Below are 17,655 nucleotides of genomic sequence, written 5' to 3'. Positions count from 1 at the left end.
AGCGACATCTATTTTTTGGGGAACAAAATAAAATATAATGGCATGAAACACAGTGAGACAAAAGAAGATCAGAGAAAATTTTCACATTAAAGTTTGAAAGCACAAACTCCGGACTCTAGAAAACTTTAAAGAGTAGGCTTGGAAAACACTTTGGGAGAAACCTTTAGAAGTCTTCAGTCAGACTAATTCACTCAGCTGGGAGCTGCTGCTGATGCCTTGAGCATGAACAAGTCCTAAATGGATCAGTTTGCTGAGTATACAGGTACAAAACAAAGGGTTTGGTAAATAAACCACTTTTTCTGCATTAAAAGATTGAAACACTGCGATAAATTTAATTTAAATGCCCCCCATAAAAAATAATAGAAAGATTGATTTTAGGGTTGAATGAGTTATTCACAAATAATTGGGACATATATGGTTCCAAAATTTAATCACTTGGCCCCCTCCTTCCATCAAGCAGATAAAATACTAGGGGGTTCAATTGAAATCTAAGATTCTAAAGCAAACGCAAGCGTCCCCGTCTTCCTGAAAGGATGAAAAATTCAAGGCACACCCCCTCCGATCACCAGGCAACTCATCTGCTTCTTCTCTCACACTCTTACTGTTAAGTCCCCACTGAAATGCTACCATCACCCTGATTTGCCAGTCTCACTTTCACCCTGCAGTTAATCTGCTGGGTGGAGAGTAGAGTGCTTTGGGATTCAATGAAAGGAGGATGAAGGCAATAGAGGAAGAGGAAAATGAGAGGAGGGAGAATGGAAAGAGAAACGAGAGATGGCTATATATTATTAAGCATACAGGCTGAAGTTTTTAGGGGATAAATGTGAAAGCGTGTTCAGGGACAACCTTTTTTCTTCTTCCTCCCCCGCCTTCTCTCTTCCCTTTTTGCCCTCCCTTCAACTTCCAATTCCCCATGAGGACGCCCATATCTCTTATTCAGTGGGGAGGTTAAAAATTCAAAGCAAGGAAGGAGTGGGTTGACGAGGCGAAGTAAAGAGTAGCTGAAAATGGTCAAAATGAAGGAATGGCTTTAGGGTGATTTCTCAAGTGCTAATCTAGAGAGCCTCTTGCATTGATTAGGTACATGTATTTGTGGTGATGGGTGAGTGGGTAGAGTGCTGGTTGCAGTGAGGGAGTGCGAGGACGGGGGAGGTACGCAAATCTAGGAGAGAAAGAGGGCGAAGGAAAGGATGTAGATTCACACTTTCATGCAGTGTATCGTAGCAAATAGCGTGGTAAAAGAAATTAAGGTGCCCCCCCGGGCAAAGCGCAGCCCACGTCTTGGTGAAAACGACAAATGACGATATTGAGAAAATGAAGCAAGCATAGGTGCAGTTGTGTAAAAAAGAAAATATACTATTTCAATTAAAGTTTGAACAATGTCGAAACATAAAGCTTCAACTGCTTTTGCAATACTCATTTCCTAAAAATGTGCAGAACTCATAAATATATATATTTTAGGCTTCAGTTCATTGAAGTTTAGAGGCATACCTCTACTAAGTCTCCACCACATTTCAATCAAGATAAGGAAAGGATCTTGACAAGACCGTTATAACACTGCAGTTCAGAAGTAAAGTCTTACAAGTACAGACTCAAACACAGTAATCTGGTGGTTGATATACTGGCAGTTATAACAAGAGTTGACATAAAGGGAAAAAAAAACATCTTGCTCCAGTTGTGTTAAATAAAAAGTTAAATGTAATTAACCATGCGGCATACAGCGTCAAATCTGGCTACTACAATTTAATCATTTTTGCGTCTCAAAGTTCATGGTCTCGACATTTACAACTTTCTAAAACATGCAGCTTGGTCCACACATGCCGTCTCATTAATGGTGTAAGCAAATTAAGGTCAAAAAAGTGGATCCAGTTTTAGGCTACTGAGTCTCGCAAATAGTGTCTGATGTAAATGTCAGAAGGTTAGCAATTTTACCCACCGGCTCCAACGCAGGAGACCAATGAGTATGTTATAGCAGCTGATGTGGAAATGAAAGCTTACAGAACATGCTGAGCTCACATATAACCTGTCAAGAATCAAAGCTAATGCACACACAATCTAGGTATAATCATGGCACACCTAGAAGCACCTAGAAGAGGAGGCACATGGTGAGTAAAATTGATAGTTTTAATAAGTGTAGCTGGGTGAGAACCCTATGGACAAAGTCTGAGCCATTAGCACCAGAAGTGTAACAGCCTACTAGGACCCTAATAACTCACTAAAAAGCCAAGATCTAGTCAGTGCCAGCCTTAAGGCTACAGTTTAGCAATTCCACTAAGCCAGGAGATTTAGTAAAGACATCCATCAGTGTCTGCAATATTGCTAACTAACTTTCCTTTTCTCATTTTGGGTTTGGTTTATCTTCAATTCTGAAAGTCAATCTCTAGTCTTTGTTATGAAAATCCAGAAGCTGATAAGGAAATCAGGAGGAATAAATTGTTGCAAGACTCAAAATAATGTTTGTATTTCTATCAATGGATTTGAGCTATTGGCCACCAATTATGCCTCCTAAGCCTCCTGCTCTTTGACCTCCCCTTGGCTAATGTACAAGGTTTCAGCAACTGACCCTTGGTTTCTAAATGCAACAATTAGCCCTAAAATTAATGCATCTCTTCTTGACACTAGAAATCAATCCATCCGGCAAGTTTTATTAGAACCTTTGTTTTAAAAATCGTGAATAAGTATCTGATGACTATGAAAAGTTAAAGAAGAGTGGGTGGATGGGTTGCATGTGTGCATTTCTAAATGCCCAATTTTCCACATTCTACCAATTTTCCCTCCTTTCTTCTGAGTCTAGGTGATAGTGGAAATAAACACCTAAAGTCTGCAGTAAGTTTTTGAACTATTCAGGCATTCCTTTCCACATGACTGTAAACATAATTCAAAGGTAAATATACATCTTCTTTTATCTGGTGCTCAGCTGTCATATTAATGGGAAAATTGAAATGCCAGTGGAAGTCGGTGAGAGTGGGATGACAGATTGAGATGGTGGCAGGCTGTCTGCCCGGCCAACTGACTGGTTGTTTGGGAAAGGAGCCGAGTGAAGCGAGGAGGGCCTCTTCCAACAAAAAAAAAGAAAAAAAAACACAGGATAATCTTCAGAAAAGAGAATAGGCAGCAAGGAGATTATGCACACACAGAGGTAATGCTGTGGCATGAACGCACTTGGCTAATTTGCATGTAAAACAGGAGGAGAGAGATGCAACAAGAGAGGGATGAAGGGAGAAATGGAATGAGGAGGACTGGGACAAAAGTGAAAGCGTGCGCGTGTGAGGATGCCCACGTACGAGTGTGTTAGCGTGCGCCTCTCTCTGAGCATAAAAGGGAGCTTCTGCGTTTGGCAATGAGAAGCAATGTGAGCGCACACAGATGTGTTTGAATGTGATAAGGCCTGATGCATAAACAATGTTTCGTGGCTGGAACCATGAAGAGATGGTTAATGAGGGAACATTTTCTACTGCTGAACCCAGGGTGCATGCAGAGGCTTCCAGGGTAAGCAAAGCCAACCTAATGCAGCACCACTGTTAAGGGCTTAGGAGGCATAATTCAGACTTTAACTTAAATGCTAATAGCATAAACACTTGAATACATACACGATATTGCACAAACCTTTGAACACTACTCATTTGAATGTCATATACCCACTAAAAAGGGGAGGATTTAAATACTGTTTATACTGTATATTGTTATCGTGGCTAGCCTTTCAAGTAACAGCAAGTGAAAGCTAAAGGATGAAGCCCTTAACTGCAAAGAAATCCTGCTTTTCTTAAATTCTGTCACACTGGGGTAGGATAAAATGCTAACTCACTCGACAGCTTCATGACAGAAGATACTGGTTACCTCTCTTTGTGATGGAATTTGGTAAAGGAAAGCAGTGAAACATTGCAATGCAAGTGGAAAAAAAACTTGGACTCAATATTTAGAGTTATTTTGGTGCATAAAATTCATCAATGTAAGCAAATATAAAATTGGCCCACATCACTTTATTCATCAAAGAGAAACATCAGATATTGCTGCTATCCGGCACTTTCAAATATTTCTTTGGTTGGAACCAATTAAAATGAATCAATAGCCTGACAGACATTTCTGCAGAATGTCAATGCCTTTTATGTGTTCGAAGGTAGAAAACAATAATTTTCTACACTGCAGATAAGAAAGTTCAGACTACTGTCAAGTTGGTCCTCCTGTTCATTTCCTGATTACACTTGTTCAGACACGATCTTATCTAGGAAAACAAACACTTAGCTTGATGAGACTCTGAACCAACTTGAGAAAAAAACTTTCCAAATTGTTAACATTCTCGTACACAAACTACAATCTAAGAATACTAAAATACAAATTTAATGTTTACAATCTAGTGAACAAACTGACAGATTTCAGACAATCAGTCTCTGGAAATCTGCACTTTAGTTTTATTCTGAAAACTCAAAGCATTACAAGTAAAAAGATACAACTTCTTACTGTAACTTAAATGAGCAAAAAATATATATATATATATCTTAAAGGTTGGAGTGTGGGGGTGGGGTGTGTATGACTTGTCATGACCAAAGCCTGGGGCAGAAAAAGGTTACTCAAGACCGCTGAACATTTATCAACTCACTTTGCCGTTTTTAATAAAAGCGTGCGAGTCGTTAATCATACCTGCCAAAAGTGGAGAAACAACTATGTGGCCGTATAAGAACATTATAGAACAACTCATTATTATTTTACTAGAACTAATGTCTATGAAGTGTGTCTTTGGACTGACCACAGAGAAAAGTAATACTTTGTTGTGCTGTCTGACTGGTGACAGCTCAGTAACAAGACTGTGATAAACAGTAGTAATAAAAAGACCAGAGCTTTCATCTGTAATTTGGAAATGGAAATTTTTCATAAAGAGGAGCTCTTCTCAGAATACAAAATGACACAGCACCATAATTCTCCATTTGTTGGGTTTATATTACAAAGACTGATTGGTTCGCAATCCTTGTGAAGCCCCAGGAAAGATTCTGCGCAAACACACAAATACACGCCGTGTACCTTAATGCTGATTGGTGGATCATTAAGGTGGAACAGGAATGCTCTAGACTAAAAAGAACAAAAAAAGGAAAAAAATCAACCAAGCAGGAGCTAAAATAGAAACACACACCTAGAAACAACCAAGTCAATTACAGAGGGAAATTGATTTCATCAGATCGCTGAAAGATCAAAAAGCTCAGAATAATTTCCCTCTAATTGTATCCGAGTTCCCTCACTCACCCTTACAAGCAAATATACCAGGATATGGGAAAGAACAACAACAAATGATCCTTTGACAGTAAGAGTGTTTGGAGTAGTGACTGCATCAGCTAGGAGTGATCAGACAGTTTTAAAAAGGCTCATCTTTGCAAAATCAAAACAAAAACCGAGGACAATGTACTGAAACAGCACAAGAGCACCAATTTTAAAAAGAACGGATCGATGTAAAGGCTAGAGGATCGGGATATGAAAATGATCCTCCCATTATGAGGATTAATAACTATATATGCTGCTGGCTCTTTTCTTTCCCAAATCAAATTAATCACCACCAATCCCTGTAGCCCAGCCTTTCCCCATGCTCACTGCTTTTCTTTTCACCCTCCTACACCTCCTACCTCCATGTCCTGCGTTATTTTATTCTTCTGCTAATTGGGCTATCCAACATGCAGACTTCAAAAAGGAACCCACTATCAAACAGAGACCGTGAAAAGGATGGTTTGGGATGCGTAGTTAGACCAACAGTTTTGAGTCATCCTCTACTTTTGTAATAATCATAATCAAATTATTGCTTGGGGTCTGAACTTAAACTCAAAGTATATTTGAATGATTAATACACAAAAAATGTGTTTTGAACTGAGCTTAATATAGAACATGGTTACATCTCCACATTTAATGAAAAATCTCACCAAGATCTGATCACAATGGAACCCAGAATATAGTTTGTTTTCAGTCTTAGATTTGTATCGAATTCTTAATTGGTTTCAAGACCTTGGTTGTCATCCAGTTATGCTGTTGTTTCTCAACCATCTTGTGGCTCAAAGAAAATTAATCAACACTACTGCAACACAAATCTAGCTCAATAATGCCAAATATCTAGATAAAAACAGATACAGTATGGTTCAGTATAAAATGCATCTGGTCATTATTCCTTCTTTTCATAAATACATTAAACTTTACACTCACAAGGATTCATCACCAGCCCTCCTCAGGAGAACCACAAACATAATCATACTCAGATATTTGGTCAGAATTAAAAAAAAATGAATTCCTAAATTTGAAAAGCTTTACAAATTTAATTTGTAATTGAACAATTTGGTTTAAATTTATCTTGCTGGAAATTAGATATAAATCAAAGATGGTTTTAGAAAAAGGTGCTGAGTTGGGTTGTCTTGTAAATAACCAACATCCATGTTTAAATAATGTCCATCCATAAATTATTAAATGAGCATCTCTCTGGACATACAACACCTTCACCCAGTGAAAGACATTTTTCATGAGCTGTAGTCAGAGGCCATTTGAGGCGTCTTACAAGAACAAGAGCTAATCTTGAAAATGATTGGATATTAGATTATATCAAACAACATTTGATGTGGAAGAGAAGGGAAAGAATTCTGTAAACACAGAGAAAGTGACAGGATGACAAAGAAAATGGATCAAAACTTGAGCTTGAAAGTCTAAAAAGCTAACAAACTTGGCTTTTATAAAGATGAAGCATAATTTTTAAAAAGGGGCAACTCTTCCACGTTTTTATGTCAAGGATTTCTGCTCCCCATGTGAAAAGAGATTAATGCTGACACAGCATTCAGCATAAATCAAACAAGTCATCTGTGTCAAGGCTAGCAGGAAATGTGAGGTGTGTGAATCATTAAGGGAAGCGGTAACTACATGGTCTGCCATCATTTATTTTCAACATCAAAGCCATTAGTGATATAGAGAAACCTATTTTAGGTGTTTTTTCCTATGAAGACAGGGGAAAAAAAAAACGTTTTATTAATTGTATTATTTACGACATGAATTATGCATTAGGGAAAACTTTTCAATGCTTAATCAATGTTTGCAAAAGGGGGTAAACTTTGTGTTTCCATAGAATATCTAATCAAGTATATGTAATTATAACAAAATAAAAACAAAATTGTGTCACATCCTATTTGATTATGATTTTTTAATAGCTGTCTAAGAGCAAGAAACTCATACAGTGAAAAAAATGCGCAAAAAAATTAAGATCTGCATACCCAATTATGTGTTCATATTAGATTAGATTCCTTAAAACAGACTTTATAAACATATAACCAAAAAGATAAATGTCACAGTGTTATCTTCTTCAGATCATCATAACCACAGTTTTATTAATTACCAAACATATGCAAAACTGTGAGAAAAATGAGGCGAGTTCAGCGCTGGCATATCCTAAAGCTTCATACAGAACACATTAACCTCTGCCTCTATTCATTATTGCACACTGTGGGTAGAAAAGATATAATAGCAAAATAAATAAATAAATTACAGCAGAAGAGGGGGAAAAATTGAACATATGTTTGCACACTATATGTCAAAGTGCTAAAAAAATATGTGCAGCTCTCTCTATAGCACCTGAGGACCACAGCCCTCACACAGTGCCATAATGAGGAGGAAGCAGAAGGGTCACGGTGGGTCAGTGATAACTTTGATGCTACCAAGACATCACTGATGCTCTGAGAAAAAATCCCAATGATGTATTCAGCCTTTAAGACTGAGTCCAAGTATTAAGAGCACGGATGTAAGGCAGATGTGAGATTTAGAGGATGACTAGAGAACGCTGCCAATAGACCATCTGCGCATTTGCTCACACAAACATTCTAAATACACAAAACTCCATAAGGGAATAAAATCCACACAAAACTATGCTATAAAAATAAATGCACAGCAAACTGACAACACATTTTAGCACCTGATACAACATTTTTGGACATTCCAATCACTCATGGGAAATCTACAGCACCTACCCCTTCACCCCTGACCACCTCACCGTCATTCACACAGGCAGGCCTACAGACAGATGTGGGACTCTGAAAAGGTCAAGGTATCTTTATACACAGCTCTCAGAAAAGGTTATTAGACATCATCCAGAAAAGGCGGCTGTCTCAGCCAATAAAAGAGGCAGCATGGGTGCCTGGCTGCCAAATTATAGAGTGGCAGGCTGATGTTAGGATTTGCTACACAAGTGAATGCAGATGGGACAGCTGCCAAGCCTGACATTTAACTGACATCAAGAGCTAGCATCAGCTATGTGTGCATGCGCATTACTGTTTACTTATATGACCTAAGCAGACCAGACAGTGTGTGTGTGATGAGGCTGAAGCTGAAGGTCAGGTGGAATGTCATACACACTCACACATGCACTGTAAGTTCCTGCCGGATGGGATTTTAATATGGAAGAGTTTGAGCAGAAGGTTTTGTGACACTGGGACAAGGTGACAGAAGTGGACAGGTATGTGCGTCTATGTTTGTGTGTCAGCGCTTTGTGCCAGGACGGCAGGTGGCTATTCAAAGGACATCGGCGACCTTCTCCCTATCTAACCTTATACTCCCTCCCTGGTCTGTTCCGTCTCCCCTCCCATCTTCAAGTCCCAATCCATCTTACCCAGAGGTGAGCGCTCTGTACAAGTCACTGGCACATTGAGAAGATGAACTACCAGCTGTGATGAGATAACTCAAAGTAGTGAAAAATGCTGTCTCTAAATAATGTAAATGTGCTGTTTCCTCAAAGGACAAGAGAGAAAAGGCATGATCCAGACAGGCTGTTTAGAATGTGTGAAAAAATATTCATAAACAGTTGGTGAAATCTTACCCTTAGAGGCTGATGAGAGGAAAATAGTTTGAATGCATCCAGGAGTACGTGTAGAGACATGGAATAAAAACAAAGATAGTTATTTTTTTGGAATCACATTTAACTTGAATACAATGAATGAAGAAAAAAAAAAAATCACAGGAGACACACTAACTCTTAGTCTGTGAGGAGAAGGTTACAGTGAGCTTGGCAAAGAGTTCATTGCTTTCAAACTGATCCTCCTTGGCCTTGGTCCAGAAACTGTTCTCAGAGAGATCTGTTGGTAAGATCTAACACACACAAAAAAGGAAAATTATGTATATAATCATACATATTGAGGTTTTAACAAAACAGACCGTCTTTTCTATTAAAAAGGTTAGTCGAGTAATGAAAAAAATGAAGGCAATGACACATGGAACAACCAAAGTACGCTGTGATATGATGGCAAATAAATATAAGTATAGAGGACTATGATATTAATTCAATTCAATTTTATTTATATAAACCAATATTACAAAAACAACTGCCTCGTTGGGCTTCATGCCAGTAAGTTTGCAGAAGCAGAAGGTCATTCATAAAATATAAACAATTGCTAATTGCTAAACTAAACTTACTAAATAAAACTGGTTATTAACGACCAAGTAGTTAATAAAAGCATGAATGTATTCATTTTTTTTAAAAAATCTTGCATTTATCTACCATTTAGTCCTGAGAATACGTGTTTGACATAGAAAATCCCCAGTACCTGAACATTTACTTTTTTCTACATGATTTCTAAAGACATAACTGTGTTTGCATGTTTTTGTAACTCCTGAACTGTATAATCAACGAGAAAAGGGATTCTGCAAAAATAAAACCCTGAACGAGTGGAGAGCAGCAGAAGTGAATCCTGAGACATCAAGCCTTTCATTATGGACAAAGCCTCAGGGATGAGTGTCGGACAGAAAAGACAGAATAAGGGAAGGACATGTGATATGGGGATGAGCTAAAAAAGAGAAAGAGAGAAAGCAAGAGAGCGTGCAACAAGGAGGACGAGACCAAGTCAGAAAAAAAAAAGTTAATTTAAATTACAAAAGAATACGATCCATTCTGGCTGCAATTTAATTATCTTGCAGCGGAGCAGTTAAAAGAAGGAGGCTTATTAAAACACAATTTCTGTGACATCCTCGTCAAACCCTCGCAACCGCCCAACAAAGAGAGTGAGAAAGAGGGAGGCTAAATGCTGATGAAGTCTGCTTTAGCCATTAAACAGTAGCTTTAGGCTAAGGAACGAAAAAAAGACGTTTTGATGTTTTAACCATCAGTTGAGAGGAAGGACTGGAAAAATGCAAGTGTGCATCAAGGCACAGTCAAAAATCTTTCTGTCAAAACTTTACTTTTTTTTTTGATGCATCCATCCTGAAACATCATTGGATACTTTATGACTTCCATTGATGCAATAACTGAGCTGCAGAAATCCAGAATTTTATGTCTAATGGCCATTAAGACTCAAATCTGGCACGTCTTTTTGCATCAAGGCAGATCGGACAAATTCTTCAATCATCAGCCCTCCTCCAATCATCTGTGACAGGAAGCATCCACATTAATGCGAAATTATTCCATCTGCAGCCTAATTAAAATGATGAATACGACACGACAAGCCTTTAATTTTACTTTAATGTGTTTCTGCGATTTCAAACTTTTACTATCAAAAATTTTAGAGAGTTTTAGGAAGACTCACCTTACTCCAGTTTGCCCTCTTCAGCTGAACCTCTGGCTTGTACTCCTTTTTAGGCTGCAGCCCAAAGGGTAGTTGAGGTGGTGCCGGGGCACCCCATCCTCCCATGCCAAATGGTGGAGGGGGTGGCATTCCTGGGCCTGGTGGAGGAGGTGGAAGGCCTGGAGCTCCAGGTGGTGGTGGCGGTGGAGGAGGTCCCATACCAGGCAAGGGAGGAGGGGGTGGCGGTCCTGGCATTCCAGGCAGGGGTGGAGGTGGCGGCGGTCCAGGCATTCCAGGTAGGGGTGGGGGAGGTGGCGGCCCTGGCATTCCAGGTAGTGGTGGGGGTGGTGGAGGTCCCGGCATTCCAGGCAGGGGCGGCGGAGGAGGTGGTGGCGGAATACCAGCCATACCGGGAACAGGAGGGGGAGGTGGGGCTAGGGGAACAGGTAAGGCTGGCTGGCCAGGTAAAGGTGGAGGTGGAGGTGGCCCACCCGTGCGCTGGCCTGGCTGGGAAGTGGGCACAGTAGGTGTTGGCACAGGAACAGGAACGGGAATTGTAGCAAGCTTGGTTTTGGCATCTTCCAGATCCTTAGAGAGTTTTTCATTCTGCAGGGGAAGGTGTGGACGGAACAGCATGAGCTACTGTTCAAACCGATAAAGCACACAGCAATACGAACAAAAACTAAAGTTAAAAATGTGTCCCTCCCAAGTCAACCTTGAACTGTGCGTGTTTCTGTTGTACATCTGATCCTTTGGGTTGTACTGAAATCCATTTCTGTATCAGGAAAATTTCTCCTTGAGAGATCAATAAAATTCTTTTCTAATAAGTTATGTGCGATATGAGCTGGAACCGTTGTTTGGCTTTTCTTTTTGTTCCAGGAAACCCAAAGAGGACCAAATAAACCGTTTGAAAGATGTTTTGATACACAGTGAAAACATCATTAAAGAAGCTTAAAGATAACAAACAGAAGAGGGAGTTCAGTCAAAAGATGAAAAGAAAAAGCATCCTCATCAAGTAGAAGAGAAAACAGATCCATTTCCATTATATTTGATTTCTACAGTAGACTGATTTAGTTTGGTCTTAGCTGATTGACAGGTTAGGCGGATAATGGCACTAAACAATGACATTGTACATTAGATGTGGGCAAAACAAGTACTAAGGAGCCAAGTTGATGTTTGTGTCGTTTGTGTCAAGTAGAAAATATTCAGTGCCTTTGTGTGTAAAACGGTGTCTGTATGCAAACGAATAGCAAACTGTGTTGTTTCCAGACTTTACAAAGATGACAGCAACAAACACAGAGCCTCCAAGGCATGCTTTCTTTGTGAGGCAGCAGATGAAGAATTGGGCAAAACATCACACACGGGGACACAGATCTCTACATGTGAAGAAATCTTCGATGGGCAGTGCCTCAAACACAGAAAGTGAGCCATCTTAGAATAAGAAGCTTGTTTGATGCTTGGCGGCTGATGCTTTGGACAACTGTGTGTTTGTGTGCGTGTGTGTGCGCGTTTGTTCGAGGCTTTAGTGTGGTGAATAGATGACTCTTCTGGCATCAGCCGTGTTGGATGAGGCTCATTTTGGCAGTTGTGTAGTTCTTCAGCCCACAGACGTGCACAGAAACATCTTCATGAGGACATAAGCACACACGCTCCAAAGCAGACTGTTCTGGGTCACTTGGTGTGTTTGTGAGTTTGGGTGTCACTGTGAGGCAGAGTCCAGCTGGTGTGGCAGCAGGACACTGACAGCTAAACAATTCTTATCTCAGCCTGTGCACACACGGACAGTGAACAGTGTTCACACAACACAAAGTGTGTGAGCATTTAGGCTTTGGAATAAACGTTTTGCCATTTTATATGTTCCTCTTTTACATGTCTATATCCAAGAAACTCTGATTTTCAATTTTCCTTTCACATTCTTAAAATTTCAAACAGAATTAGTCTTTTGGCAATATTTTTTCATCTTTTTTCCCCCCATTTAAGGCCAAGGAGTTGTTTTTTGTTTGCATGAATATTCAGTAATTCTCAAAACATTTTTTCCTTTATTTTTACCAGAGTTTAAACCCGTGGCAGTTCAAGGACCCACTAATGAAACATCAACTGTTTATGGCCCAATTTTGCAATTTAGGAAGAGAATTTAATGCTCCAAAAAGATCAATACAAACACATTCCTCTTGCGGTTCTCCAATTACTTTAGATATGCCAAGGACAAATTGTTAGAAAAATATACCAGAAATGTTTATCTCAGCTTAATCCCAACTGCTAGAATATTCATTTTAAATACATTATTAAATGCTGTTCCTTGTTTTTTAGGGAACTGTCATTAAAAATGATGAAATACTGAGTAGTGAATAACTGATCTGCTCAGTTTACTTCTGATACTTGCAAAAGTGTGAATTGGATTCATTATATTTCTATTTGACTTAACTCTGACACTACCAGGAGCAATCTAATATTGGATTTTTAGGTTTTGTACCCTACAGCAATTGTTAAAGTTCAAAGTTATCAGAACTACAAAGACAGACGTTTGTTTTGTTTGTTAGTATGTACCTGTTTTTCCAAAGTGCCGAGTTGTTTTTGCAGACTCTGGTTTTCTTTCTCTTTGTCCTTCTTCGCACAGGCCAGTTGTTCCTTCTCTTGGCTCAGGTCAATCAGCTTCTGTTCATAATCCGACTCCAGTTTCTTCATCTCCACATTCAGCTCGTGGCGTGCCGTTATCTCTCCATCCAGCTGAAACATAATACATATTTAAAACATCGCAATTAAACGTTTATTTTTGCTTTAACTTAAAAAATACAGAGAATGTCTTAAGACTGCTGGATTTCTTGACTGTTTAAGGCAGAAATGGACATAAAGGTTTCAAAGTAAAAAATATAAATATAAATCAAGAGTTTTTACATCTTAAATCCTTTAAGATCTTTGTAATAGACAGTAATCCAAATAATATAAACAACCTGTTCAAACATGCTCAAGCTCCAACATTATATTACATGGAGACACTTCAATGTATTTTAAAAATGTGCATTGCTGATTTTGCAGGTTTTCTCACTTATAAATTAAGTGACTGTCATAATAATGGTAGGTTCATTTGAACAGTGGGAGATAGAAAATCACAAAAGAAATCAAGAAATTGACTTTAAAGAATTTATATAGGATAGAGAAAAAGATATTTGAACTCTTTTGCCAGAAAGACTTGGTGCTTTGTAGCCAAACCTTTATTAGCAGCACAGAGGTCAAATGTTTCATATAGTTGATGAGCAGGTTTCTGCACACATTAGGAAGAATTTTGGCTCACTCTTCTGTGCAGATGACTTCTAAATCATTAAGGTTTGGTGTCTGATACTTGGCAACTGAGTTGGACATTTCTCCACAGGTTTTCTAGGATTAAGGTCTGGAGACTGTTACATTTTTTAAATTCAATTTCTTAATTTTCTTTGGGATCTTCTATCCTACTGTACAAATGAACCTACCATTACTGTGACAGATTGTTTTCTTTTTAGCCAGGCAAACTTACAAAATCAGCAAGGGATGATATACCAATTTCCTTCTCTGTACTAGGTATTTTTATGTAGTAAAACCTCTACTTTCTAATTTCTCATTATCTCACTTAGAGCAGACAATTTTATTCATTCCTGACAAACTTGCCAAACAGATATAGTTACTAAGAGTTTATCACTGATAAACACAGATAATTACACACATGTTTTATTTGTTAAAAAAAAAATCAATCACTCTTGATTTATTAAGCTTTATTACTACTCCCTGCAAAAGGGACGGCTGCATTACTTAATCATGAACGACGTGGACTCTCATGTTGTCCGTGTGAATGAATCCAAGTGTCTTCATGGTTTGGGCGGCTGTGTAGATACGTGTATATTTGATGGATTTAACAGCATGCGAGTGTGTCTTTATGTGTGCATGAATGACAGCTAGTTTCTGCTTCCCTCTTTGCAATTATCCTGTCACTGGGACAGAAATGTCATGTTAGCAGCACAACACAATCAAGGCATTTACCCCCTTTTGTGAATGTGTGTGCGTCTTAAAGCACTTTCCTGTCTGCTGGCTGACAAATGTGTGTACGCTCATTTTCCAGTCCACCCTCTATTCCTACCTTTTTCTAATTTGTCATCCCATGTCAGCTTCACAATGGTCAATCACAGTTTTATTACAACCTCAATATGTCTGCACATGTGAAGGGAAATGTTCGCTTTCACAGTATATTTTTCTCCGGTGTCATTACCTCTGTGATAGCTTACGTGCCTCTGGGTTGATGTGTGGAACTACATATATCTGTGTGTGTGGAGTGTGTGCTGCTTGTTTTTGGTTCATTCAATCTGTGTGCATTTCACCTTTTTCTCCAGCTCTATGGCCTTGGCCTCGCTTGCTTCCACCTTAGTCTTGTCCACCATGTTGTCTGCAAACAAAAACAGTGATTAATAGTAAAAAACTTGTAAAAATTACAAAAAAAATGTACAGTAAAAGGAAATGACTTTGACACATGCGGCATATGCTCGAGTATGAAGCCAGCATAACCTTTCATTTGGCAATCTGCATCAGGCTGTGTGTGATCACAGTGCAAGTGTCCAATCTGTCTTTCCCATTTCCTCTTATCACACTACTCAGTGCAGATCTATGAAGTGATTGTATGGGCATCTTATTAGAAGACCGGGCTTTGTGTGGCTTGCTGCTTTTTCATATCAGCTCGTGAGCTTCCAGTGCACACTTTTGTTTGGCTGTGTGCGCGTCACACAGAGAAGCCGGCACAATGATTTCCTTTTATATCGGATAAACCTAATGCCTGGGAGGCATCCTTTATCAAATGTTACACTTTGTGGAGGGCAGAGTGGAACAGAGAAGAATGACCAAAACAATATTTTGAATAAGTGCAGGGGTGAACAGGTGTCTCAGTTTAGAACAGCAGAAACGTAATTAATAAGAAGGTTAATGCTTAAATATACGTGGATCAAATGTATCTTCTTTTGATGTCAGAAGATTCAAACGATATAAAACTATGAGTGAGCCTGCCCTCCCTCCAGAAATAGGAAACGATAAGAAAAAAGTGAATCAAACAGATGATACGCAGAGATAAAGTTCATATCTGCTGTTGCAATAGAAGTAGAGCAAAAAGAGCAGTTTTGTGTTCCTTTTTAAAGGACTGGGTTTAATCAAGATAAACTGAATAAAATGTGAACACTTTACCTGATAAAAGAAAAATACATCAACCTACACAATTTCTGAGTGTAACATTTTATGTGGTTATTGGATGTGTAATGGATTTGGGGGGGTTGTCATAGTGGCTAGGCTAAATGGGACAAACTCTGAATAGAAAGCACTAAGTGAGACAGAATGTGGGGGGGAAAACTGTGCTGAATTTTAGAGTTCAAAGAAAAACACTAAATAATGCATGTTGGGCCGAATTGGGCTGCTTTTCACCCATAATAACTCTGGTCGCCCTAAAGGAGGCCAGCCAGTATGCGTGTGTCAGGACACATTTAGAAGCAGTGCAATTAAAGCCTCCTGCAGTGAGCAGCCGAGGCCTGCCATCAGAGGCACAGAAATCATGAGACACGGCCCTGCACCTGCACTTTTCGGTGGTTTACCCTCGCATAGTTAATGACCATTACCAACAACAAATCAACAAGTCCACATGCGCATTAAGTGTGAATCAGATTTTGCTAAAATGATTATTTCACAGGGAAAGGTCTGCTTTTCACTTCTCTATAACTGAGAGGAATTGGCTTTAATGGATCAGTGACATTCACAAAATTGCCTTTAATCCTCTTAAGTGAGACCTTTTTGATGTTTGATTTTTGAGGTCTGAGTGCAACCAATTTTTCTACCATTCAAAAAAAAAATGGCAATCCTGTTATTATATTGACTTCATGCAGCACTTGACCAGGTTGTGCAACCACAAGGAACTGGTTTGAACTCCCCCATTTTCATCATTAAAAAATATGTTTCATTCCACAAAGAATTGTAATGCGACCTCCTAACCCGACGTTTTATCTACAAGTCCAGACAAAGCTTTTGGCTTGTATGAAAGTGTCCTTGATTGGGTCCTGTTTCAATGCTTTGGCTGACATGTCTTAACGTTTTCTCAGTATAAACCAGCTACAATTCCTTCGATCTGCTTCCTGCCTTTAGTGTGACAGTACAAATGTTATGCGTCTTGCATTTCTGTGCAACAATAAAACGGAGATGAGGCCATAAAAAAAGGAGCGCAGCAAAGGTGACTTGATTTATGAATATATTCATCAACATCCAATGGAAGGTAATTTGACATTTCACTATGGGTGTGCTAGAATAATAATAAAAAAACACCTCCTCTGTGCTAAAATGTATTTAATAGGAATGACCCTTGGTATAACCTCTAGAGTCAACTCATAATAAGCTCCTCTCTGGCACCACCTTGTGGTGATAAAGCTCAATTATGCAAATGGAAACAGTTGAATCTCATGAGAGTATCTTAGGAGTAACAGTTGCTTGATTCTGTCTTCTCAATATAGTATATTCAGTTTAATGCCCATTTGTCTTTTGGCTTAATAATAAATGTCTGAGATTAGAAGTATAAAATGAGACATAGATGAGCACTGTGAGAGTATGCTGACAGGGGTCTATAATCTCACCTATTAAGTGTTCAACTTTAATATTGAGGTGACGACACTTGAAGTCAGGATCTGCTCCATTTTTGTGAAGGACAATCTGACCGACACACTCATCTATCAGCTTGTAGTAGTGAGGCCTGTAGAAAAAAAGAGAAGGAAAAAACAGATGCTTGGTGAATGAAAAACAAAGTATTTACAGAGTTTGTTGCATGTCAGCAAATTATAAACAATTTGTGTGTGGCAACATCAAAATCAGACACACATGGTGACCAGGAGAAACCCTGGCCGTCTGAACACACATCTTTGAACTGAGATTGGAGGTCTGTGAGAGCATGGCGGTTTGAGTTTCCTGTCACAAAGATTGATTATGTTCAACCATGTCAGTGGGAACACGCTGGTTTGGGTTCTGCACCGACTGTCTGATCAAACCAACTTTAAACAGACATTCAATTTTGGAGCCGTCTTATTCCCCAACCCCATTAAATGCTGCCAGAGTCAAAAACTCAATACTTTATTTATTCTGTCTTCTTTCCCTCTCTTAGTCCCTCTGCCTT

General features: G+C 39.0%; 1 protein-coding gene across 3 annotated transcripts in view; it reads right to left on the bottom strand.

Annotated features, from left to right (window-relative positions):
• The window catches only part of LOC112153296 (protein diaphanous homolog 1), an 81,948-nt gene that overhangs the window by 37,769 nt on the left and 26,524 nt on the right, over positions 1-17,655 (bottom strand). For 2 of the 3 annotated variants that reach the window (XM_024283386.2, XM_024283387.2), the window contains 6 exons: positions 17,123-17,238; positions 14,846-14,910; positions 13,047-13,226; positions 10,521-11,105; positions 8,976-9,090; positions 8,822-8,830 (listed from right to left, as the gene is read on the bottom strand). In XM_024283386.2, the coding sequence (XP_024139154.1) occupies positions 8,822-8,830; positions 8,976-9,090; positions 10,521-11,105; positions 13,047-13,226; positions 14,846-14,910; positions 17,123-17,238 (1,070 nt within the window). The remainder of the gene's footprint in view (positions 1-8,821; positions 8,831-8,975; positions 9,091-10,520; positions 11,106-13,046; positions 13,227-14,845; positions 14,911-17,122; positions 17,239-17,655) is intronic. The other variant, XM_024283388.2, reaches the window with a different exon arrangement.

The sequence above is a fragment of the Oryzias melastigma genome, linkage group LG10, assembly GCF_002922805.2.
Source record: "Oryzias melastigma strain HK-1 linkage group LG10, ASM292280v2, whole genome shotgun sequence".
Taxonomy (NCBI): Eukaryota; Metazoa; Chordata; class Actinopteri; order Beloniformes; family Adrianichthyidae; genus Oryzias; species Oryzias melastigma.
The sequence above is the reverse complement of the archived record's forward strand: the minus strand, read 5'-3'. Positions and strand labels throughout refer to the sequence as shown.